This window comes from Miscanthus floridulus, chromosome 19 (assembly GCF_019320115.1).
Source record: "Miscanthus floridulus cultivar M001 chromosome 19, ASM1932011v1, whole genome shotgun sequence".
Lineage (NCBI taxonomy): Eukaryota > Viridiplantae > Streptophyta > Magnoliopsida > Poales > Poaceae > Miscanthus > Miscanthus floridulus.
Genome location: NC_089598.1, coordinates 97,530,203 through 97,552,863, shown reverse-complemented (window position 1 = coordinate 97,552,863; position 22,661 = coordinate 97,530,203). Strand labels below are relative to the sequence as shown.

The following is a 22,661-nucleotide window of genomic DNA, read 5'->3' as shown; positions in this document are numbered from 1 at the left end:
GCTGTAAAACGTAGGCACGCGTGGGTTGGCCAAGAAGAAGGTCACGACGTGTGTAAGCGCGAGACAATAGGATGACGAAGCATACGGCACAACACTATACAACTCAGCGCACACGTACAAAAAGTAACTATTTTGTGATGAAAACATAAACCGATGCACATACAGAATAATGGACACAGGCAAAGATAAACAAAAAATGGAAGTACAAGCTAGGATCTCGAACTGTACAAAGCACAAATGATGTCAAAGCGTTGATTGCAATAAAAAAAACTGCCTCAATGAAGAGTATACCTTACACTTACACCATCAAGGAAAAAACAATTTTCTTGAGGGTTTAGTTTTTAGCTCTCAAGTCTCAAGGTAAGGTAAATTAAGATTCTAGCAGTGAGAGTTTGATGTAGTAGGACCCAGGATACCGTGATTTGGAAAGTTGCTTGGTCCAACATCAAGAGGAAGGTTGACGAAAAGTAACTATTTTCTGATGATGACTAATACCTTTGTTTCAAAAAAAAAGATGACTAATACCTAAACCATCGTAAGTGTATGTAGTGCCTTGTTTAGTTATGCGCAGGCAAACCGTGTGTTTAATAAATCGTGTTTGGTTATTTACATTTTGTGGCATTTAGTTACCTCCATATTCTAGTTGAGATTATATAGTTGGCCAAAAGGTCCACGGCCCGGCCTGTTGGCGTTGGGACCGTGCTAGCCCCGACAGACTGAAGGGCCATGCCTAGTAGATTGTCCCACCATATATAATCCTTTGGCTAGTCTGTCTGACTCCTTAAATCCTACGGAACTGTTAGTGCTCGTACGTCTAATCCGGGCGCTAGCGTCCGGACGCCCCTCAGCGCTCGACCCCCTCGTTCCCTTCCCAGTCCGCACTCCCCAGCACGCACCCCTTCCCAGTCCGTACGCCCCCAGCACGCCACCCCGCCCCAGTCCGCACGCCTTCAGATCGACCCGCAGCTCGTCGCGTCCGCCCCACGCCCGCGACGAGCATGCTGCATGCCCAGCACCCCAAAATGGCCACATCACCCCGGTTCGCCGGCCCCAACACCTCCGCCCGCTAGGCCCCAGCGAACCACGCGCCCCCGTCCGCCCGCTCGCCCCTCCCCGGCTGAACAACATAGAAAGCTGGAATAAAACACGTGCAATAACGCGGAACAACTACAGCAACATTACGCTGAAGCAGTAGAAACGCCATGAATATATTATTGCAACAACACAGAATAACTGCTGCAACATGAGGCTGAAGCAGCTGAAACGCCATGAACATATTATTGCAACATCACGGAACAACTGCTGCAACATTAGGCTGAAAGCGTATGAAACAACGCTCGAATAAAAACACTTGCAACAACATGGAACAACGACTGCAATATGATACTGAAGCAACTGAAACATTTCGAAAGTATTGTTGCGATATTTTTCGAAGCATATGAAACATCCATATCAGAACGATTGCAACATCGTCTAGAAACAAGTGAAACATTTTTGAAACCGTGCTTGCAACAAAATCTTTGAAAACCCGTTGAAACATGGGCAAAACATCCCCTAGATCTACTTGTGCAACATCCTTACGATTCAAGTGCAACGTACCTCTGAAGCGTCTGAAGCAACTGAAAGATACAATTGCAACATATAGGGGGGAGAGAGCCCTGCATGGGGAGCGCCATGGCCGCCAGATCTGAGGGCGTCAGGAGCTCCCTGTGGGGGAGGACACCGGTGTCGGGGAGGGGCGCCGCCGGGGTGGGGAAGACGGAGCCAGGGTGGGGGAGGAGGACGTCCGGGACGAGGAAGGAGACGTCGGTGTGGGAGAATGAGCCGCCGTGGTGGGGGAGGACGCCGATGTCGGGGATGGGCGCCACCGGGGTGGGGGAGGAGGACGCCGGAGTGGGAGAGGACGCCGCCGCCGCCGGCCAGGGAGGGAGCAAGGTGTGTGGACTGTGGAGGATGGGCGGAGGGCGGGGAGGAGCGCGGTCGCCGGCTCGCGGCGCTGCGGGGCGTAGTCGGGGGCGTGTGGCGCTCCTGGATCCATGGGGGAGGAGAGGGAGAGGAGAGGAGCAGCGGCAGCGAATGTGTGGACGGACTGTGAAATAAACTGCAGTGCTGAGCGGATAAGGCCATGAGAGACGAGTGGAGGAGGACGTGCAGCCGCCGTATCCAATAGTTATCTGACGCGCGTTTGGAACCGTCGGACGTCAGAGTCATAGCATTACCGTAAATCCTAACGCGGTCATGTGAACTCAGAAGAATGGATTCAATTTTTTTTAAAGCAACCGGATTCGTGTGCATTTTTAAGCACGCCGGGTTCACATACTAAATAATGGACACAGGCGATAAACGAAAAATGTAAGGCTAAGTAGACCATTTGGCCATCTATAGCTAAGATCTCATATTTCTAGATTTAGTACGGGAATGAGAATATTTCATTTTTGTGTTACATCGGCTTGTACAAACCAAAGTTGTCTAATACTATAAAAAACTAGTGAACAGGCCTGCTTTGGGCACTATAAGCCCATAAGAGCTCAAGCAGACAACCGTAACGAAAAATACATTTGTACAGTTCGAGATAATAGCTTGTACATCATTTTTTTATTGCGTGAGGTAGGCAAGATGGTAATTGCGTGAGGTAGGCAAGATGGTAATGGCAGGCGTGGACATTTGACACCGTATGGATGGGATGCGAGCAAAGGGCTGCCATCAGGAGAAATCAAGGTACAGACAGGGGACTAGACAAAATAGTAATTGTCCCTAGAGATCATTTGGCTCTCAGAAATAATTTGGCTGCAATGTTTTTTTTAAAAGAAATCATTTGGCTGGTAGAAATTTCTGTTCCAGATTCTCCTTGGCAAAAACACTTACGAAATTGAATAAAAAACTTGATCTCATGACAAATATAATAGTACTTGTTTCATATTTACAACAAGTACTGCTAAAAAGAGACCGGAGAGCCTCCACCTCTACACGTTCTCAACAGCTCAACTTAGCGGAACCTGCCGCATCATCTGGTTGAACTCACGATTTCGCCATGGCATTCACATTCACAATCAAACTCACGATTTCGCCATGGCATTCACATTCACAATCCTTGTAAGCCTGGACGATAATGCGGTGGCAGTCGTGCTTGAACCGAGTCGAGTAGTTGAGTCCACTACCTGTCTCGAACCAACACCCAGCTATGTTGTTTCCTGTTTAGTTCATCTTGAGTATGACAAGGTTATAGTAATAAAAAATAACAATACAAACGACCAAATAAACAACCATAGGACGATATACATCCATCAAAATACTTTTCGGATACATCCCTCTCAAACGAAACCACCAAAGGACAAACGATTTCTTTGGCCTGGTTTAGATTAGGGTTATGAATCAGTATTTGATACTGTAGGTACTTTGTTTGTGATTTGACAATTATTGTCCAATTATGGGCCTAAGCTCGCCGCAAAAGAGTCGTCTCGTTAATTTACAATCAAACTGTGTAATTATTTATTTTTTTATCTACATTTAATACTCCTGCATGTGTTCTAAAGATTTGATGTGATGGAGAGAGAGTGAAAAAAACTTGCAATCTAAACAAGAGCCTTTGAACAGAAGAGGAAGGCGGAAAGGGCCCAGAAAATCAGGTGTCCAGATCCAGGTGAGTATGATTGCCGATTGCCTGGACCGGATTAAAAGTTCAAAGTCCAGAAACAAGAAGCTGATCTTGCAACAGCACACAAATTAGTCAAAATGAACAAGAAACCATAACCACATAAAACTATTGGCAAGACTCTAATAAAGCAAACGAAAACCCAACAGGAAAAACTAGCACAAACCAAGATTACATAAAGCAGAAAAACACATATATGCAGAAAAATAAGAAAGAATTGCATAGCATTGCATCAGACATCCAAGGAAGGATTTAGCAGCACTTGCTCTCAAGCCTGGCAAGGCGAAAGCTCTTAGGCGGAAACTGCGAATGTAGAGAAACAAGCCTTGATTTTGTCATCATTTGCAATGCACCTGAAAACATGTCTAGGATCAATCATGCATCATACCTAATAAATGCTCAAATACAAATCATAGTTTGTACAATGGAGTCAGAATCGATAACATGTCAATCAGCACAGGTCCAGAAGTCCGGATCCTAAGACTGGGGCGACAAAACCATATCATCATCCTCCAACACAGCCAACAATGAACAAATCAAAATCTGATAGCAAAACAACACTGTTCTGACTAACAATCCACAAGAACCAAAGAATCAACAACAATTCAACACATCAAAGGATTATGTAGAATCCCTCAGAGACCCGATTTAAATCACACACCACAGATGAATCAAACAACTGCAGGTGTGAGCCCCATCACAGACCAAACCACAAAGGTTATGATTGGATGGACACCAGCAGCGGAGAGAGCCAGCTGCTGGTTACAGTGTCAAACGGCACTTCCTATCGGTAGGTCTTGAGATCTTCACAGGGACTAGATACACAATTTGATATGCACATTTGATAGTAAAAATTGACATGTAATAATTATAACGCAAATCCTATTAAACTTCATAGTAACTTATAGACAAGCAAGCAGCCTAATCTGGGTCAAACATATAGGATACACGAGTGATAGATAAATCCTCAGAAAGCCAGACAACTGTCGTCACAAGTAAATCTGACGGTAATTCCAGATGTATAAGCTAATCATCACAGGACTAGCTGGACAGTGATTTATAGTAATTTATAATTCTCTAGTCATTTAAAGAGTTCATGGACAAGAAAAGCAAAACAGCAAACAAAAAAAGTTTGAAGGGAGAATAGTTACTCAGTGGTGGCAATAGGGTTAATTGGTTCGATTCTGCCAGCAAGTGTCCTCAATTCCTTCAGAAGAGGGAGCTTGTTTCACATCATCACAACATCAACACCCAATTGTAAATTAAAATACAGAAAAAGAATTCAAGTGTAATTAAACAAGGACAAAAAAAGAAATCATATGGCTCGGTTCAGCGGGATAATCGGCATACAGATCAATCTCACTATAGAGATAGACATGTGATTTGGTCTGTTGAGCTTGAATATTTCCAAGTCGTCACGGCCACTCTTTCGTTGGTCAAAATATCAAATCTAATCTAACATTTAAAACCCACTGAATGATTGTTCAAGGAAACAACTGGGCACAAATTGTCAAAAAGATTCATGGTCATCAAATGGCCTCAGACCGTCCTAGTTCATGAAAAATATCAACAGATTAGACAAAAATTTGCCTCTTCTGAAACCATCATGTCATCAAAGGCCAAGATCAACGACAACAGTGAAGCAGTTAAGTGTTTACTCCAGTTATTGAAAATAAAATGCGCATGAACAAGACATCAAACTTTTAAATACAGAAATGTGTCAGATAAATATTCTCAGCACCCTTTTGGAGGAATCAGACAGGGATAACTGTATTTTACTTGTGTTATCATCATCCACATCTCTAAACAGAGAGGAGCAAAGAAACAAAAACAAATTTCAGGGATCTATCAGATCTTCCTATTCAATATGAAAGAACTGTCATGGTACGTCACAATCACAAAGATTGAACGCTTTCCCTTTCAAAGTTGCACATCATTTAGATCCCGAAACAAATGCGCAAAAAAATCTAACAATATCTAGAAATTGTACATGTGAATGAATATATGTGGCCTTTCCAGGATCGGATTGGCATAAGAACGCCACCAATCAGGATATAACCACACATCAAGAGAATAGCTTGTTGCGCCCGAGCCATTATACCGTGAGGAACGAGTTCATCCTCCAGAATTGGTAATGGACGCATGCAACAAAAAGACATTTCTATTAACGACAACGCAACAAACAAAGAAATATGCTGGTTTGTGAGATTTGAGTTCAGACAGCCAAGGGTTTGGTCTTCAACTACCACCAACAAAGTAGCAGCATCAGAAACTCTAGTCCAAAACACAGTTGTTCATCATTACTCGTAATCTCATTATACCATGGCATAGCAGCAGGAAACAAAGACCACCAATCTAGTAGATATAAACAGCGAAAAGGTTGAAGATTGTGAATTGGGAGCTCAGACAGCCAAGGGTTTGGTCGTCAAATACTACCGTGTTAGTATCAGAAACTCTAGTCCACAAAAGATTGCTCATCACCGCTCCTATCACCAAATCAAACATTGCATAAATACAACAAAAGAAACAATACCGATATACCCAAGCTAAAGAAGAGGGCGACGAGAGTACGTAGAGCAAGAGCTGCGATGGATACAACGACGATGACGAAGCATCAGCATCTTCGTCGACGGCCGCGGCGGCGGATGGTGGCGGAAGTCGGAACCCTAGGTAAGAAGAAGCAGGGTCAGGTGATTATTTATAGCCTCTTGCTCTACAACAGAAGAAAACCTAGATTTTTATGGGCCTGTTTGCACTGCTTGGGCTTTTGTGGGCCTATTTCACTGCTTGGGCTTCGCCAGGTATAATAGAAAAAAGTGTCTGGCCTTGACTCCTCGCCGCTCCGAACGCCGCCGGCGCGCCGTGCTCCCGTCATCTCATGACCCGAAAACAAGATGCCGCCGTCCCCAGCCGCGCCGCACGACGTGGCCGCTGTCCTCCGGCTCCTGGACGTCCCGCGACCTACCCGCCGCGCGCCTCGCCGCCTCTGCTTCCTCCTCGCCGCTCCCGCTCGCCGCGGTGCTCCTTGCACCGCCCGCTGCCCCCGCGCCTCGGCTACAGCCTCCACGCCCGCGCGGCGCGGGCGGGACCTCCTCGCGGACCGCTACCTCGCTAACGCGCTGCTCGCGTTCTACGTCCGCCTCCCGGACCACCTGCTCCACGCGCTCAGGGCGTTCGATGACCTGCCCCGCCGCGACGTCGTCGCGCACTCCTCCGTCCTCGCCGCCTTCCTCCGTGCGGGCCTCCCGCGCCGCGCGCTCCTCCAGCTCAGGACCATGGCCGCCGGCGGATATGGCGCCGACGACGACGTCGCCCCCAGCGCGCACGCGCTTTCCGCCTCCGCCAAGGCGTGCGCCGTGCTGCGCGACCTCCGCGCGGGAGCCTGCGTGCACGGGACCACCGTCGTACGAGGGTACGGCGACGACGGCGTCGTGCTGAGCGCGGTCGTGGACATGTACGGCCACTCGGGCGCGCCGGGCGACGCGCGGAGGGCGTTTGAGGAAATGCGCTCCCCGGACGGGATATGCTACACGTCGCTGATATCAGCATTCGTGAGGAACGACTGATTCGACGAGGTCCCTGCGGTGGTTCCGGGCTATGCTCGCGACAGATGGGGTTTATCCGGACGGCTGCACATTTGGCTCCATGATGACGGCGCTGGGGAACTTGAAGAGGGCAAGGCAGGGTAGGGAGGCGCACGCGCAGGTTGTGACTCGTGGCCTGTGTGGGAATGTCATCGTGGAGAGCAGCACACTTGACATGTACGCCAAATGTGGGATGATGGTGGATGCACACAAGGTGTTCGACAGGATGAAAGTCCGGAATGCAGTTTCATGGTGTGCCCTGCTTGGGGGGTATTGTCAAAGCGGGAAGCATGAGATGGTTCTCTCATTGTTTCGTCAGATGTATGTGGAGGACAATGACTGGTATAGCTTCGGAACTCTTGTGAGGTCTTGTGCTGGTCTGTCTGCGGTGAAGCTAGGAAAAGAAATCCACTGCCGTTTTATGAGGATGAGAGGCTGCGGAGACAGTCATTGTTGAATCCACACTCGTGGACCTGTACGCGAAATGTGGTGTGGTAGAATACGCCTACAGAGTTTTTAAAAGGAGCAGTGTCCGCAACATGATTACTTGGAATGCCATGATTTGTGGTTGTGCTCAGAATGTCCATGGTGAGCGAGCCATCAGCCTGTTCAATGAGATGGTTAGAGAAGGGGTCAAGCCAGACTACATCAGTTTCATTGGTGTTCTTTTTGCTTGTAGTCATACTGGGATGGTTGAGGAGGGAAGGAACTACTTCAACTCAATGAGCAAGGACTATGGTATCCCCCCTGGTATTGAACATTACAATTGCATTGTTGACCTCCTCAGTAGAGTAGAGCTTCTAGAAGAGGCCGAAGATCTTGTAAACAAGTCACCATTTAGAGATGATTCATCACTGTGGGCAGCAATCCTTGGTGCCTGCGCCACACATACTAACCCAGATGTAGCAGTAAGGGTTGCAAAGAAGATGATGGAATTAGAACCTCAATACCACCTGAGCTATGTTCTTCTTGAAAATGTGTACAGGACGATTGGGCGATGGGAAGACGCTGTAGAGGTAAGGAGGCTGATGAAATCAAGAAAGGTAAAGAAAGAAGCCGGAACAAGCTGGATTGATGTAAACAGAAGCAAACTATACATGTGTAATGCTAAGGAGGCAGCCTCACAACCTGTAGCCTCTGAGGACATCAGGAAGTGCAGTCCATATGTACTGATTTAGCTTTGGCTGTGATTTTGGTATCTGAAATAATGTTTCAAGTCATTTCTCAACAGTACGGATGAATTTGAGCAGGTCCTTGTTCCAAATCTGTTACACAAGCCCTCCCTACATATGTGATGAGTGTGTTCTAACTTCCACTGACTTTATGTGATGATCTGATATTCTGATGAAGCACATACAGGCCTTTCTGGTGAGGATCTGAAAATGGTAAGCGAAAGATTCAGTGGATTCTGGAGTTATGGGTTTCAAGGATTTAAGACGTTTCAATCAGGCTTTACTTGCTAGACAGTCATGGACGCTGGGGCCTTCCTAGATAGCCTCTGTGTGTATCTTTTGGAAGCTAAATATTTCTCTCAGGGTAATTTACTTGATACTGTTCCAGCAACTGATGGATCTCAAACATGTAGAGGAATTGAATATGGGTTGGAGCTTTTAAAACTTGGTGTGGTGTACAGGATTGGTGATGGGAGAAGTACAAGGATATGGAGGGATAACTGGATTCCACGGGAACACAACCTGAGACCAATAGGTAGTACCCGCGTTTGCCGTCTTCAGGTGGGTGCATCAGTTAATTGATTCTCAATCTAACTCTTGGGATGAAACTGCAGTGAGGAGGTTTTTCTATCCATATGATGTTGCTGAAAATTCGAAGATCAAGCTTCCTGGTGAAAAAGACTGAGGACTGCTTTGTGTGGCATTATGGGGGAAAAAAACTGTACTGTTTACAATCAGGAGTACATATAGAGTTGCCATGTGCTTGGCCACTTGCACCATGGTGTGGGTGAAACTTGTGGAAACTCAACATCTGAGGAGGGGAGATGGATTTGGGAGGAGCTATGAGAGCTCAATATACTGGCAAAAATCAGAATCTTTGCATGGAAAGTCATAAACAATGGATTGCCAACTCGAGCTAACAAATGCTTTCGACACTTATCTACACAGGCTAATTGTGAGTCGTGTGATCATGACATGGAGGACCGCTTCCATGCATGTGATTCCTGTCCATGCAGCTGCTCTCAGATTTGAAATGCACAAGTACTTGACCTTGCCTGCAGAGGATGACATCAATGGACAGGGCCAGACTGACTACTCGTCTCTTGTCTAACTATACAGAGGAGGTAAAAGCAAATTTCTTAATGCTCACTGGAGGATCGGTTTGTTTGGAATAATGTTTTAAAAGCTAATGGCAAGACATCCATGCATGGTTCGGTTGTTTTCCTAACCCGGTATATGGACTCTCTGTAACTTGTCTGACAACAGAGGCAGCTGGTTGATTACAGCAGGAAAGGGAAGTTTCTGCCATGGAGCGCAAAGTCCTCAGCTAATACCAAGGAAGTCTTGTGCAAGAGCTGGATCCCGCCATGTCAGGGTACTCTGAAAATTAATGTTGATGGGGCTTTTAACCCTGACAGTCTGACACTGGCGTGATTATCAGGGACTGGGAGGGCCAGCCAAAACTTACTTCCTGGCGATTGCATTTCTAATGCAGGGATGCTAAGGAGCTGAGTCTGCAGCCTGTCTCGAAGGTGTCAGTCTTTGCAGCTCGCTGGGCTCATTGCTTCATTTATCCTGGAGACTAATTGTGCTGCTGTGGCTGGAAAGCTCAAGGCGCGATGTCATGATAGATCATTGATACAACCACTGATCCAATAAGTTCTTGAGAAAGTGTTCTCTCTTCATCGCCTAGAGGAAGACTTAAGATTAGGCGTGATCAGAATGAAGTGGTGCACGAGTTATGCCAGATAGCTATTAGACGCCATGAGGGTCTAGTGTTTTTTTTATTCTGTTTCTAGGGACGTTGTTGCCCTCCTTTGTACCCAGTGCAGAGAGCTCCCGCTCTGTGCGGGGTCTGGGGAAGAGTGTTAGTGGCAAGCCTTACCCTCGCCTGTGCAATGCGAGGAGACCGCGACTTGAACCCGGGACCTTCCGGTCACAGGCGGTAAGACTCTACCGCTTGCACCAAGCCCGCCCTCCTTTGTAATGACATTAAACTTTAATCTTTAATAAAAGCTCTGGTTCAAAAAAAAAACTGATGGAAACCAGGATCTATTTTGTCTACAAAGATAATCATATCTGCTTTACAGTTTGCAACCACAGCCTCTTTTGTCAAGCAAGCTGTCCACAACTGTAGGCTTCTTTCTGTAAGGACAAACACATTTAGCTGTGTCTGGTTTCTTTGATAATCTATGACAGGTTTTTCATGTTTTTCACCTGAAGCATAACTATCTGCAGTCAATTATTCCTTCAGGGATTCAAGAGGACTCGATCCTGTCCAATCGAGAAGACCTTTTAGGATAGAGTGGCAAAAAAAGTGTCTTAAAGCTAATGTTGTGGTGTTACCATGTTAGTAGAACAACTTATCCTGATGGTTGGGAAGTCAAAGTCAGAGAAATAAACAGCATTTCCATGGCATAGGGCTTAAAACACCTCGTTACATATAAGCTAAAGTTACCATTGCCTGCGTTTCACCATATACATAATACAATTTTCAGCTACTTATACCCTTCTAGAAACGCAACACCTTCCATGAATCACAAACAGAATTTACTCTTCCGTATGAAACTGGTTGTACAGATGTAAATAATTACAAGATAAAATAAAATACAGATCCCAAAACACTTGTTACCCAAAGTTCTGAACAAACTACTCTAACTTCAGTCCATGTTCATCTCTTGTCCTGATGGCACGGCTTAAGGAAAAACAAAGAAACTACTCATCTGGCCAACCCCCCCCTTTATACAGTGTTGATAAATCACACGGTCCCAGGCAACTATGAGACGACATCAGTAGCATTGGTACTGCTGGGCAAATGAACCGGGTCATCAACCATGCTAACAATTGGAGTTTCCTGCTCTTGCTGAACAACCTGTGGAGACTCTCCAACTGGTATGTTGATCCCAGCAAAACCGACTAGGACGGCAGCAGCTCCAATATAGTCCAGTAGATGAGGAGCATGACCGGTGAGCGTGTCCACAATGGCAGCAATTGGAACTTGGATTGTGAGGCCAGCTGTAGCGACCGTAGTTGTTGTGAGAAGGATCGCTTTCGCCCACAAGTAGTCACTCAAAACATTGTCTATCAAACCTGCAAAGAATGTCGAAATCATAAATTAGCGGCAGTTGATTTCTCACCGTGTAATTTTATTAATGGATCCTCAATATTTCTACAAGTTATTCCTACATACCATTGAGATATGGCATTGCAGTACTATCGTTTATGTTATGAATCAGACAGTAGGGAACTTTCATGAATAGAGAGCAAACCTACCTTTTCCGACAACAAGACCAACTTGTTCCCATGTGAGCTTGTGAAATGGCTCCAGCTTGGCGAAATTCAACACCAATGCAACAGGAAGGAAAAACAACATATTAAACAGTCCCAGGAATCCCAGAAACTGAGCCATGCTCACTTGTCCTTGACCTTCTTTCTCATCGGGCAACTTTTTTCGAATCAAGGTGATATACACAGCATATAAACCAGCAGAAACAATGGACAGGAAATCTCCAAGGAGAGGATTTGTAGCAATGGCATTAACTGAACTACTTGAATCAGCCAGGCTGACAATTATTGTACCTCCCATGCAGAGAAGCACACTAATTAGCTTCAACCATGTGAATGTCTCTCCAAGGAAAACTAATGCAACCAAGAAAGTGAAGAGGCTAGACGTGCTACTCAAGATCGTGTTTGACTGCAAGTTCACAGAAATAGAAGCATATTTTAGACCAAATAGTGATAGGACAAAACAAAACTAGATCTCAATAAAATATGGAAGTAGCATTCGGTTCTTCTTTAGTAACACTTACCGTAACAGTGGTGTATCTTAGAGACAGATTGAATGTAAGCTGTGCAAGGAACCAAAAGGGGCTGATTAGCATGCTCACTTTGGCCACACGAGCACGCGTCCAGCGCCCTTTTGCATCCAACCCTTTGCTGGCAGGGAAGCTTGTATCTGGAACTGAAGTGTCTTCAGACGGCCTTGTTTGTGATTGATCCGAGGCAACATTGATCTCATGGCCCCCCACTTTGGAGAAGATTCACACTCTCCAGGTCAGATGCCTGCTGCAGGCTTTCAGCATCCTTGAATTTCAACTTTGTCCAAAAGTTGCCGATAGAATCCTCAAAGTACCGGGCAGCCTCAACTATGGGAATGTAGACGACAAACAGAGAATTGCATATGTAGGTGATCAAGAACGGAGAGACGCCGGCATCCACAACAGACTGCACGATGTAGCTAGCGGCAATCCATATACCGGCAACAGCAACGATGTAAATCAACCCTAGGCACCATCTCCACGAGTTTGTGCTCGTAATTTTGGTCCACTTGTTGATGCTGCTTCTGCTGCCATCAGCACACTCCAAACTTCCTGTTAAGGTTAGGAACCATAAGTTCAATATTTGGTGTAGAAAAAACAATTTGCTAACAGCGGGAGACATCTGTCATCTAGAGTATACACCTATGCGGAACAAAACTTAGGCAGAAGAGCATGTATTTTCTTTTCGGAAGATTAAGGGCATCAACTATAGTTGGTGCGCGACCAGCATGTTCCTGCTTATGTACCAGTAACAAATTGCTTCTTTTGTTCAAATGCTGTGCCCAATTCACTCATTGCAACCCAAGGAACGGCCCCTAACTGAAAAACCAACCCATGTCTGCACAACACCCACGTGATTGGCGCCCATTGATATGCCAATCATTGTATAGTCATAAAGGAAGAGAAGATGAGAGAAGCACGCAACCCCATACTATCAGCAAATTTGATGGGTTAGTAATCCACATCCAAGTAGGAGTATGACGAAACTGCTGAACAGGAAATTTGCTAGGAAGGGTATTGACGAGAGCCGAGTTACCTGGCGCGGAGATGGAATCGTGCTGGGAGGACGAGCCCATGGATCCAATCTCTATGGATACCGCCACGTCGCCGACCAACCCGGATCCAAGATTTCCCCGCCCGGCCCCCTCAGCAGCCTCACCACTGCGTCAGCGAGCCACGCACCGGGGCATCCGCGCGCGGCGCGCAGCAACGACGGGGCTGGTTGCACGGGCCTACCAACGACCCTGCGGCCAAGCGCACGAGGCACGGCGCCGGCGGGGCGACGGGGCCTTAGCAAGCAGCTGGCCGACGGGGGGGCGAGTGTGGAGGAGACGACCCCGCTCGCGCTTCCGCAGGGACGGCGCAGTGCGCCGGGAGGTCGGCGGCGGACGGCCGTTGACGGGCCCGGGGAGCGGCGGTGCCCGGCGAGTTCGGACGACAGGGGCTCGTAGCCGCACGCGGATTCGGAGACGAGGCGTGCGGCCGTGCGGGTGGCCGTGGGCGCGTCCCCCACGGTCGTCGGTTGGTGCCGGCTCGGTCGCTTCTTCCTGTTGCCGTGGGTCCCAGCGTCAGCCTCAGCCAAGCGGCCTAACTATTTTTATTTTTTATTTGTTTTGTATTCTGCCGACGAATACTTGGAATATCGTGGAACACGTGACAGTGAACCTCCCCTCTTGTTGCATGACCGCGATGGTTGTTCAGGAATTAGGTGCGTGCCATTGGCGATATATTAGAGCAACCACAATGTATATGGGCTAAGTAGTCCATATTGGTAGTTTTCTTCAGGAATTAGGTGCGGCCATTGACGATATATTAGGGATGTAAAGTTAAGTTGGGTAACCCAATGAAATAACGCCTAATTTGAAAAAAAAATGTATAGAGATACTATAGAGTTGGTTCATTATTTTCTGGTGTCTTGTCTTACACCACGGGCCACTGGGTTACCCAAATAACGTCAGAGGATGTGTGCTACTAGTCGGCGGACGATTGATGAGCACGAATCTGCACGGGAAGAGCATATGGTGGTCAGATGGATGATGCCCTAGGAGGAGATGAAGATGGTGCCAGAGGTGCAACTGGTGAATGGGCTACTCGTCGTGGTGTTATTAGCAGCTGCGCAATGGCATCACCGAGTAGGCTGAGCCTTCTTCCATCTCACCTCCTAAGGCAGACGACAACGTATTGCTTCAGTTGAATTCAACCTCACGTCACGTGCAAGAGTGCTTGTGGAACTCCAAACTTGGGCCCAACGTATGGCATGAGAACAACTCCATCCACGCTGGCATCGTCGTAGGAGGAGACGACATGGCGGTCGTGGCCATGGTGGAAGGAGAGAAAGAGCTCGTCAAACGCCTTCCTCGCAATCTTTCCACGGTGGTGGAGCTCCATGGCGAGCTTGCCACCCAACAGCGGGCCTTGGCACAACACAACAACTATAGGAATACAAGATGGCGTGCACCACCCATCACAACCGCCACGCCACATTCGGCTCCGCTGCAGCCACAATGCTCTGTTGTTGCTTCCCGACCACCATTGCTTATCGCTCTTCTCCGTGATCGCGGAGTTGGAGAAGATCCTAGTTGTTCAAGATGCTTTGGTTTTCGCCACCGTCCATCTCTTCTCTTCGCATGCTTATGTCATACCTCCTAGTCGTGGCGGCATTAGTTAGTCATGGCCCCCACAAGGAAATCATGCGCTCCCAATATGATCATCCAAGCATCTCGGGGATATTAGAGTATGTCGTGCCCCACCAAGTATGCCCATTAGATCTACCTCTTTATCCTCATAATGAACGATAAGATTAGCTACTGCATACCATCATAGTTCTATATAAGGCCAATCGTTGTTATAATAAGCTGGTAGAACCACGTACATTGGTCTACCGTAGTTGACTCAAATTTGTGTAGCTATAGTGGCTCCTCTACCTCAATGTTAGGGATGGCAGCGTGTAGGGGAACCCGGTGGGAGAAAAGCCCACATACCCACACCCGTTGATGTATAACTCCCCAATCACCCGCACCCATTATCCATGCCGGGTACAAAAAAAACCATACTCGTCACTCGATGGATAACGAGTACCCATCGGGTAACCCACACCCGCCACTTGATAAGTAGAGCAACATGAGGATTAGAGAAGGGGGCTAGGGTTTTCAGTATATATGTGCTAAATAGTATCCTCTTGCGTTCTAGATCCACCTATTATCTGCTAACAGGTCCCCTATCGAGTAGCGAGTATGGGATAGAAGGGAATGTACCCATACCGATGTACCTGATGGGGGAAGAAATGTCCCCAATAGCACAGCCTGTTCGCTTGCTCGTATACGATCGTGGATTATAATCTGAAATAGTATTTTTCTCTCACACCAAACCAGCCAACGGTAAATAATCCACGATCGTTTACGACGAAACGAACAGGCTGCTCATGGGGTTAAAAAGGCCCCATACCTGCACCCTAATATGTTTTTTAGCCATTGGGTTTTGGGTACCTGTTACCATTCCTACGCAATGGGGAGACATTTGACATGTTTGGACCATTGACCTCTCTTTTTTTTTCACCCCTTGGTTGCACACAATGGCACATTGGGAAAGAAGAGCACACTTCCATAGAAATCAAGTGGGACTAATATGAACCCTGCTCTCTACTACATGCACCACGAACAAGGTTTTGGGCTTTTAGCTACTTTCATTTCACTCGTAAAATTTTTGATTTATTTCGGGAAAAATACAACATGATCGAAATGACAGTGGTGCAAGGACATGATTGGAATCTCACCTTATTATTATCACATTATCACATATCTCCATGTATACCATTCACTAAAATAAAATTACAGTTGCAAAGATCACAAAAACAAAACAATAACAAGAGAAAAGGAACGAAAAGAATACAAGAAAAAAAAATCAACTGAACGTACAAAGTAAACAACAAAATCCATGCACTGATGTACAATTTAACGTTCACCACACCACCGAGAACGCCTGCAAATGCAGAGCATGTATCTGACAAGGATTTCCCGGCGAGCAATCGAGCCAATTTCCCGCATCAATTCCGGCGTCCCAGATGGGCCGCCGCGCTAGTGCTTGTTGACGAAGGCGCAGTGCTTCCTGATCTCGCCCTCGGAGCCGGTCTTGACGTCGATGGCGCCCAACCTGACCATGGAGCGCGCGAAGACCTGGAAGAACACCTCGGGCGGCGCGTTCACCACGCTGAGGATGTCGGCCTTGGACGTGGCGTCGGTGATGAGCGCGGCGTCGGACTGGAACAGGCCCCGCCGCTTGAGCACGCCCCGGTAGTAGCTCAGGTCGAAGGTGAGGAAGCTCCCCGGGTCCATCTCCACGATCGTCGTGTTGTCCGTCAGCGTCTTGCACTTCCGCCGCAGCTTCGCCGCGTACAGCGGGTCCAGCGACGGGTCCGCGTCCCCGGGAACGGCGCGCCCCGTGAAGTTGTACAGCCGCTTGCTGAAGGAGTTGCAGTGGGAGATGCCGATCGTGTGAGCCCCTGCATGGTTCAGCATTTCAGCATCAGCAATTAGCAGTGTTCTCTGAATCAGCAATTAGCCCCTACATCAGAAGAGGTTGCCGATTAATGTCACGCAGACATGCACATACGAAAAATGGACGCCCATCAGTGGCTCAAACCAGTCTGGTCACTGGTCAGTGACCCGGGATGTCCTCCTCAAATGATGAGGAGTATACACATATTCTGTAATATTCAGATTCCAAGTTCTCCTTCTCCACATGCCATCAAATCTCTTCTTTTACTTTAAGCAAGATGACCTGCTCTGAAGAATGCTGTAAGTTAAGCCTGCCTCTGCCTGGGATGCAATGTAGGGGGGTCACCTACAATCTCTTTCAGTTATCCTCATAACTAGTTTTTTTAGGCAAATTTCAGCCTGTTCGGCTGGGGCTGAAACGATCGTATACGATCGTGGATTATTACTGCTGGCTGGTTTGATGTGAAAGAAAAATACTATTATGGCTGGAAATTTACGATCGTTTACGACCAAGCGAACAAGCTGTTTATCTTCTCTCTGTCGTACTGAATCATTTTCCGGCTACATACATAGGCAGGACAAAACCATCCTTTAGATGCTAACTACTAACATGCTGTGTCTCTTCTCAAGGACGACGTGCAGCTGTCAGCTACTCTACTCAGACCTGTCACTGCTAATCTCTGTCTAGTTCCTTGGCATGTCAGTCGTGTGCCTGTGTAAATTAAGTTGATTGATTGACAGGTGAAAAGATAATCTTCTTGTTTGTTTCTCCTTTTTTTTAGCAAATTGTTGAATGATGGTGAAGTCGTCGTCAGGTGAAATAACAAATAAGCAGTGTAGCTGAGCTCAGAATGGTGGCGGCAATGGAGTACCGTACCTGAGAGCCAGACGAGGTCGGCGAGGTCGAGGCTCTTGTTGCGGAAGGACTGGAGGAGTGTGGTGAAGTTCATGGTGGGCGCGGGGATCTGGTCCAGCGCCTCCTGCTTGATGGACACGGTGCCGTCGCGCCTTCCCGTCGGCACGCTCCAGAACGGCCCGCCCTGCATGCATACGCGCGCGGAGAGAGAGGAGTCACGGTCACCGGCCGGCGGCTGATGCAGCCATCACGCATTCAGATGGGGACGCTCAGGAAGGCTTACGATGACGCCGACGGAGTCGCGGGCCGCGAGCGCGAGGATGTCGGCGCAGGACACGACGCCGCGGCACTCCTTCTCGAGCAGCGCCTTGATGCGGTCGATGAAGCCGAAGCCGCGCAGCGTCAGGTTGGGCGTCGCATCCTTCTCCGCCTTCTTGCCGCCCGTCGCGTTGAGCAGCACCGACGCGTCGCAGCCCTGCAGCAGGGGAGCAAGCATGCATAGCGCAGTCGGTCATTGGCATCGATCGGCATTCGTCGCCGCGCACGCAGGCAGCTGAGGCAGGACGATGGCATGCTAGCTAGCTGCAGTGCTACGTACCCTGACGAAGCAGTCGTGGAAGTGGGTGCGGATCAGGGTGGCGGCGACGTCAGGCGCGTGGGGAACGTGCGCCTTGACGAACTCCTTGATGATCTTCTCCGCCTGCGGGCAGGTAGAGTCGTAGAACCCTTCCTTGAGCTGCGCCCTCGCGCCGCCGGCGAGGACGGCGGCGGCGGTGGCCACCACCAGCGCCGCCGCCAGCACCATTCTTCTCACCATCGCCGCTCCGAGATGGACTGCTGCTAGTGGCTGCTGCACCTACAACTACAAGTCTACAAGCAGGCTACAATACAAGCTTCGCTTTCCTCCGCCGTGTCAGCTGAGTCCCGTCTCGTGGCTCTCGTCGGTCTCGAGCTCTCTTGCTCGTACAAGCAAGGTGCCGAGCCGGGTGCTGCGCTATAAGAACACAGTAGTGTGCCGGACAGCAAAGGCACGGTGACGTCTGACGTGTGTCTACTAGTGTCTACTGGCTGGCTAGTGCGCTAGTGGGGTTCGGATGCCGCTGCGCATTGGATATTCTGGGGACTGAGAAGCGGACGACGCGGTCTCCGTCTCGGACAGCGCCGGGTCCGTCAGTCTAAGTACCTGCCGCCGACCTGCGTATGTACGGTCGGTAGAGCGGCTTGCCCAGTTCGATCGTACGTATGGTCGATGTATGTACGCTTATACTGGGCCGGCCGGTGCGCACGATTCTGGCTTCTGCTACCTGCTTCGCAAGCGCAAATGGAGGACGAGGACGACGCCGGGGCGGCCGGCCGGCGGCGGCGGCAGCGCCAGTGCCAGCGGCGGTCTCCGCTCCAAGTGTCATCACCCATCAAGGCGTAGGTGGGATGTGCGCGTGGACTTCCGCTCGCCTGCCCGCCCGCCCGATACTTCTTCTTTTGCTTCCTGCAACGAACTGCCGTCCCTTGCAAATGATCGATGCCTAGTACGTAGTACCTGTGCGCCAACTTGGTACTCTGGCCCTCGCCAGTCGTCGTCGTCTGAAGATTTCAGGCGCGCCATTGGTACGAGTACGACGTGCTCTACAGTGGTAGGCTTCTTCAGTTGAACCGGGGACGACGACGGGAGAACAGAACAGGACGGCGTGCGGCGGAATGGAGCGAAAAGGCGTCGGCTTTCCATGTCCGTCTGGCTTCCACATCCACATCCACATGCGCACGCACACGAACAAATTAAAAGCCCTACCACCAGCCATTCACAGCCGTGGCGGCAAATCTGTGACTGAGCAGCTATCTGCAGTGCTGGGGGCTGGAACACGTCTCTGCGTCTTCTGGTACCACCCTTTTTTGGAGTAGTACTGCTGCATCATGCTGCACACTCTGTTGTTCTACTGCTGCACAGGTCGCATCAATGTATGATCTGGTAAGTACAAGCACAGCGCATTCAGGAACAGCAGTTCAATGGATCACCAGCAACTGCGATTGCTGGTTCGGCTGTGATCATTCAGGGATAAGGTCTGCAACTGCAAGCAGGGCGAGTAAAGCAGTAGCTAGACCGTAGACGCATCGTGCCATGGCTCGCGCCCTCGCGGCTGTGTACATGCATGTATCACCTATCACGGAGTCCACGACGGGAGTAGGTATACGTAGGGCATGGGCGCATGGCTACGGCCTTGTTTAGTTGATGAATTTTTTTTGGAAAATGGTACTGTAGTACTTTCGTTGTTATTTGACAATTATTGTCCCATCATAGTCTAATTAGGTTTAAAAGATTTGTCTCGTGAATTTTGTCTAAACTGTGTAATTAATTTTATTTTTTATTTATATTTAATGCTTCATGCATGCGTCTAAAAATTCGATGTGACGGAGAATCTTGAAAAATTTTACAAAATTTTGGGAACTAAACAGTCACTGCTTACTCCTGAAAGCAGAGGCTACCAAGAATCCCAGCGACGGCAAGCGACGTACGCAACTCCAGCAACGCTCCTGCCCTGCTGCTAGCCCTGCTAGAGTGCTAGCTGCCTGCTGTTCCTGGCTTCCTGCTCCTGCTCATGAAGCTTCCTTTCCTTTATCTTTTTTTCTGTTACACAGACGGCAGACGCTGCTCGTGGTCACGGCCATACCGGCGAACTACTGAACCATCCGGAGATGAGATGAGATGAGATGACCTCCAAATAAAAAGGTGCAGGGTGGTTAGGGCGCGTCACTGCTCACCAAATACCCATGTTTCTGTCTTGCTCTTGTTGGGTCCTGGTCCTCGTCGGCCCTAGCTCTCCCGTCGTCGTCTCGTCGTGCTCACCGACAGCCTCACCACACTGATGGATGGCCACCAGTCGCCTTGACAAGCCGGCCGGCCAGTTGTTTGCATTGTCACCAAGACACACTGTTTCCATTGGTTCATAATTTTAACGATAAACGGATACATACAAGATAGACGAAGTAGACTACCCAACCGTACTTAACCCCAGATTCGGCATCACATTACTGTTGCGACTGCGAGATAATTAAGGTAAACACTGAAACTGAGGCTTTATTTACAGTCTTACTGATGAGAAACGAGAAACAGGAGAGTCAAGTGAAGCCCATGAAAAGCATGCATGCATGCAATAGGACTCTTTCCCCTGCAAGCAAGCAGGCAGGCAGGCATTCATCGCCTCTTCCACATCTTTTGCTTCCTCCCTGATCCATAGCCGGCCTCTAGCTATTAGCGGCCTGTTCGCTTGGTCGTAAACGATCATGGATTATAAGTCAGAACAGTATTTTTCTCTCACACCAAACCAACCAGCAGTAATAATTCACGATCGTTTCAGCCGAAACGAACAGGCTGTAGGCTAGCGCAGCATAAACATGCTGGTTCTTTTAGCTTTGCTCAAGTGAAGAAGATCTTTTGGAATAACGTGTGACCAGGATCAAATGGTCTCTCTCATGCATTGCTAGCTGTGGGTTACAAGCAATGCCAACCTAGGAAGTGTACTACTTTAATTTTGTGTTTCCCCTTGACGAGCAGCCTACAGATTAAACAAGAAGCAGCAAATTTCTTTTGCAATGCTTCTCAGCAGCTTAGTTTGATCATGTAGCTAGTTCAGGACCAGTCTAGACATTATTCCTGAATGCTCTCAAGAACAGAATCAGCTCAACATCTGATCTGGTTTATGGTATGCACCATCATGACGGGAATAACGAACGTGCATGCATGCTCATCACTCGTACTGCCTAGCTAGCTAGCTAGTGCAACACTACTTTTTTCTAGGCAGTGGCGGCTGATCATGCATATGCATACAGCCTCGAGTCCATGACACACTACTCTGTCATGGAATGCAAGCCATAATAGCAGATTTTTAAGCAGAATGTTTAATTTTCTGAAGGAAGTCTTCATGCTACCACATTCCAACTCAAGTAGTTGGCACTTGGCAGACAATGGTCCTGAAGGGGACAATTATTGAGGCCACACGCATAATACACTAAATCATGCCTAACAATGTGCGCTAATTGACCCACACTATATCATCAGCAAGCAGATACCATTTTAATCGCCATGCCTCTTTTTAAGAACATTGTTGTAGTTGAGTTGACTTACATATATATGCGTCAATGCTTTTATATATGCGTGTGTACTTTGTGGCGAATGAAATGGCATTGTACTTTTCCAAAGAAAAAAGCATCATCTTAAACAACTCTTCAAATAATTGGAACTTGGTATAGTACAAAACGAGTTGGATCTTGAATATGCATAAGAAGAAAATAAATACCGTCACGCCCTAATCTTTTTTTTTCTCGAATACGCAAAAGCTTTGCGTATCATTGTATTAAGTAGAAGATGTTAGACAAACATACAACGCGCTTGTACCGAGCGGGAGCATCCTAGCAAGAGACCTCTAGAATCGATATTACATTAAAAGAAACAACCTATACCGACACAACAGTACGACCTAGGAGGTGGCCTTGCGTCTTCGCGGCTGCCTGAACCGAACAACCAGGAAGAGCCCGTACAACGCTTCGGCTTCGGACGTAGTCGGGTCGCCGCCGAAGAGATTGTCATAGGCCTCCAGCTCAATTGCCGTGAAAGCTAAGCACCAAACGCTCCATTCAGTACATGCGCCCTGTACAGTTCATAGTTCACGCATTGGTATCGGATCTCCGTTCATATATATGTACCGTAAATTCGTTGCGCCGTCCAATCAGAGTGGTTAGGGCACAAGTTTGTTTTAATTTGGCTCTGCCAACAGCATCATTATATTTCGATTTTAAATGTACGAAGACAAAGGACTGACGATTTTGATGTGAGCACATGACTAGAGCCAGCTACCTACTAACTGATGAGCTCAGCACAATGTACATCTAGTTAGTGACAGCTAATCGACAAGCTGAATATAGCTATGACTGAAAGTAATGTCGGTCGTTGACTGAAAAAGTACAGCTTATAAACCAAACAAATAGGATGTAGATGCACGCTGTGGACTGGTTAAACTTGTTTCTGGGCGCAATCCATCACCGTCCCTTTCTTTCTTGACTACTACAACATGGTTCCTGCAGGGATCACTTGCAG

The 22,661-nt window shown here is 48.0% G+C and overlaps 1 protein-coding gene, 10 non-coding genes and 3 pseudogenes across 11 annotated transcripts; 1 reads left to right on the top strand and 13 right to left on the bottom strand.

Annotated features, from left to right (window-relative positions):
• Window positions 1-3,880: 3,880 nt before the first annotated feature.
• Window positions 3,881-3,999, bottom strand: LOC136530005 (small nucleolar RNA SNORD14). Its single transcript, XR_010777516.1, has one exon. It is a non-coding gene; the product is annotated as a small nucleolar RNA SNORD14 (small nucleolar RNA).
• Window positions 4,000-4,079: 80 nt separating this feature from the next.
• Window positions 4,080-4,165, bottom strand: LOC136530216 (small nucleolar RNA U31b). The gene has a single exon (XR_010777701.1). It is a non-coding gene; the product is annotated as a small nucleolar RNA U31b (small nucleolar RNA).
• Window positions 4,166-4,282: 117 nt separating this feature from the next.
• On the bottom strand, window positions 4,283-4,468 carry LOC136530171 (small nucleolar RNA Z112). Its single transcript, XR_010777662.1, has one exon. It is a non-coding gene; the product is annotated as a small nucleolar RNA Z112 (small nucleolar RNA).
• A 143-nt stretch (window positions 4,469-4,611) lies between these two features.
• LOC136530195 (small nucleolar RNA snoR77Y) lies at window positions 4,612-4,695 on the bottom strand. Its single transcript, XR_010777681.1, has one exon. It is a non-coding gene; the product is annotated as a small nucleolar RNA snoR77Y (small nucleolar RNA).
• Window positions 4,696-4,799: 104 nt separating this feature from the next.
• LOC136530075 (small nucleolar RNA R30/Z108) lies at window positions 4,800-4,899 on the bottom strand. Its single transcript, XR_010777582.1, has one exon. It is a non-coding gene; the product is annotated as a small nucleolar RNA R30/Z108 (small nucleolar RNA).
• A 71-nt stretch (window positions 4,900-4,970) lies between these two features.
• On the bottom strand, window positions 4,971-5,078 carry LOC136530192 (small nucleolar RNA Z107/R87). Its single transcript, XR_010777679.1, has one exon. It is a non-coding gene; the product is annotated as a small nucleolar RNA Z107/R87 (small nucleolar RNA).
• Window positions 5,079-5,188: 110 nt separating this feature from the next.
• LOC136530197 (small nucleolar RNA snoR20a) lies at window positions 5,189-5,272 on the bottom strand. The gene has a single exon (XR_010777683.1). It is a non-coding gene; the product is annotated as a small nucleolar RNA snoR20a (small nucleolar RNA).
• A 93-nt stretch (window positions 5,273-5,365) lies between these two features.
• LOC136530121 (small nucleolar RNA R38) lies at window positions 5,366-5,454 on the bottom strand. Its single transcript, XR_010777616.1, has one exon. It is a non-coding gene; the product is annotated as a small nucleolar RNA R38 (small nucleolar RNA).
• Window positions 5,455-5,650: 196 nt separating this feature from the next.
• LOC136530208 (small nucleolar RNA snoR80) lies at window positions 5,651-5,785 on the bottom strand. The gene has a single exon (XR_010777693.1). It is a non-coding gene; the product is annotated as a small nucleolar RNA snoR80 (small nucleolar RNA).
• A 74-nt stretch (window positions 5,786-5,859) lies between these two features.
• On the bottom strand, window positions 5,860-5,962 carry LOC136530165 (small nucleolar RNA Z157/R69/R10; annotated as a pseudogene).
• Window positions 5,963-6,046: 84 nt separating this feature from the next.
• Window positions 6,047-6,142, bottom strand: LOC136530160 (small nucleolar RNA Z157/R69/R10). The gene has a single exon (XR_010777654.1). It is a non-coding gene; the product is annotated as a small nucleolar RNA Z157/R69/R10 (small nucleolar RNA).
• Window positions 6,143-6,546: 404 nt separating this feature from the next.
• LOC136526442 (pentatricopeptide repeat-containing protein At1g03540-like) lies at window positions 6,547-9,093 on the top strand (annotated as a pseudogene).
• A 1,739-nt stretch (window positions 9,094-10,832) lies between these two features.
• LOC136527598 (uncharacterized vacuolar membrane protein YML018C-like) lies at window positions 10,833-13,752 on the bottom strand (annotated as a pseudogene).
• A 2,261-nt stretch (window positions 13,753-16,013) lies between these two features.
• Window positions 16,014-18,610, bottom strand: LOC136527518 (peroxidase 3-like). The gene is made up of 4 exons (XM_066520278.1): window positions 18,174-18,610; window positions 17,859-18,050; window positions 17,597-17,759; window positions 16,014-16,724 (listed from the first exon to the last, which is right to left on the bottom strand). Exons 1-4 carry the CDS (start codon window positions 18,390-18,392, stop codon window positions 16,300-16,302), a joined length of 999 nt encoding a protein of 332 aa, XP_066376375.1. The 5' UTR covers window positions 18,393-18,610; the 3' UTR covers window positions 16,014-16,299.
• Between the last annotated feature and the right edge of the window lie 4,051 nt (window positions 18,611-22,661).

Bases quoted from the DNA above. Each gene is read 5' to 3' on its own strand.
- LOC136527518 (XM_066520278.1), bottom strand. From the start codon at position 18,392: ATGGTGAGAAGAATGGTGCTGGCGGCGGCGCTGGTGGTGGCCACCGCC. The intron at 18,051-18,173 runs GTACGTAGCACT...CCCCTGCTGCAG, and splicing joins TCCACGACTGCTTCGTCAGG to GGCTGCGACGCGTCGGTGCT. The intron at 17,760-17,858 runs GTAAGCCTTCCT...GTATGCATGCAG, and splicing joins GCGACTCCGTCGGCGTCATC to GGCGGGCCGTTCTGGAGCGT.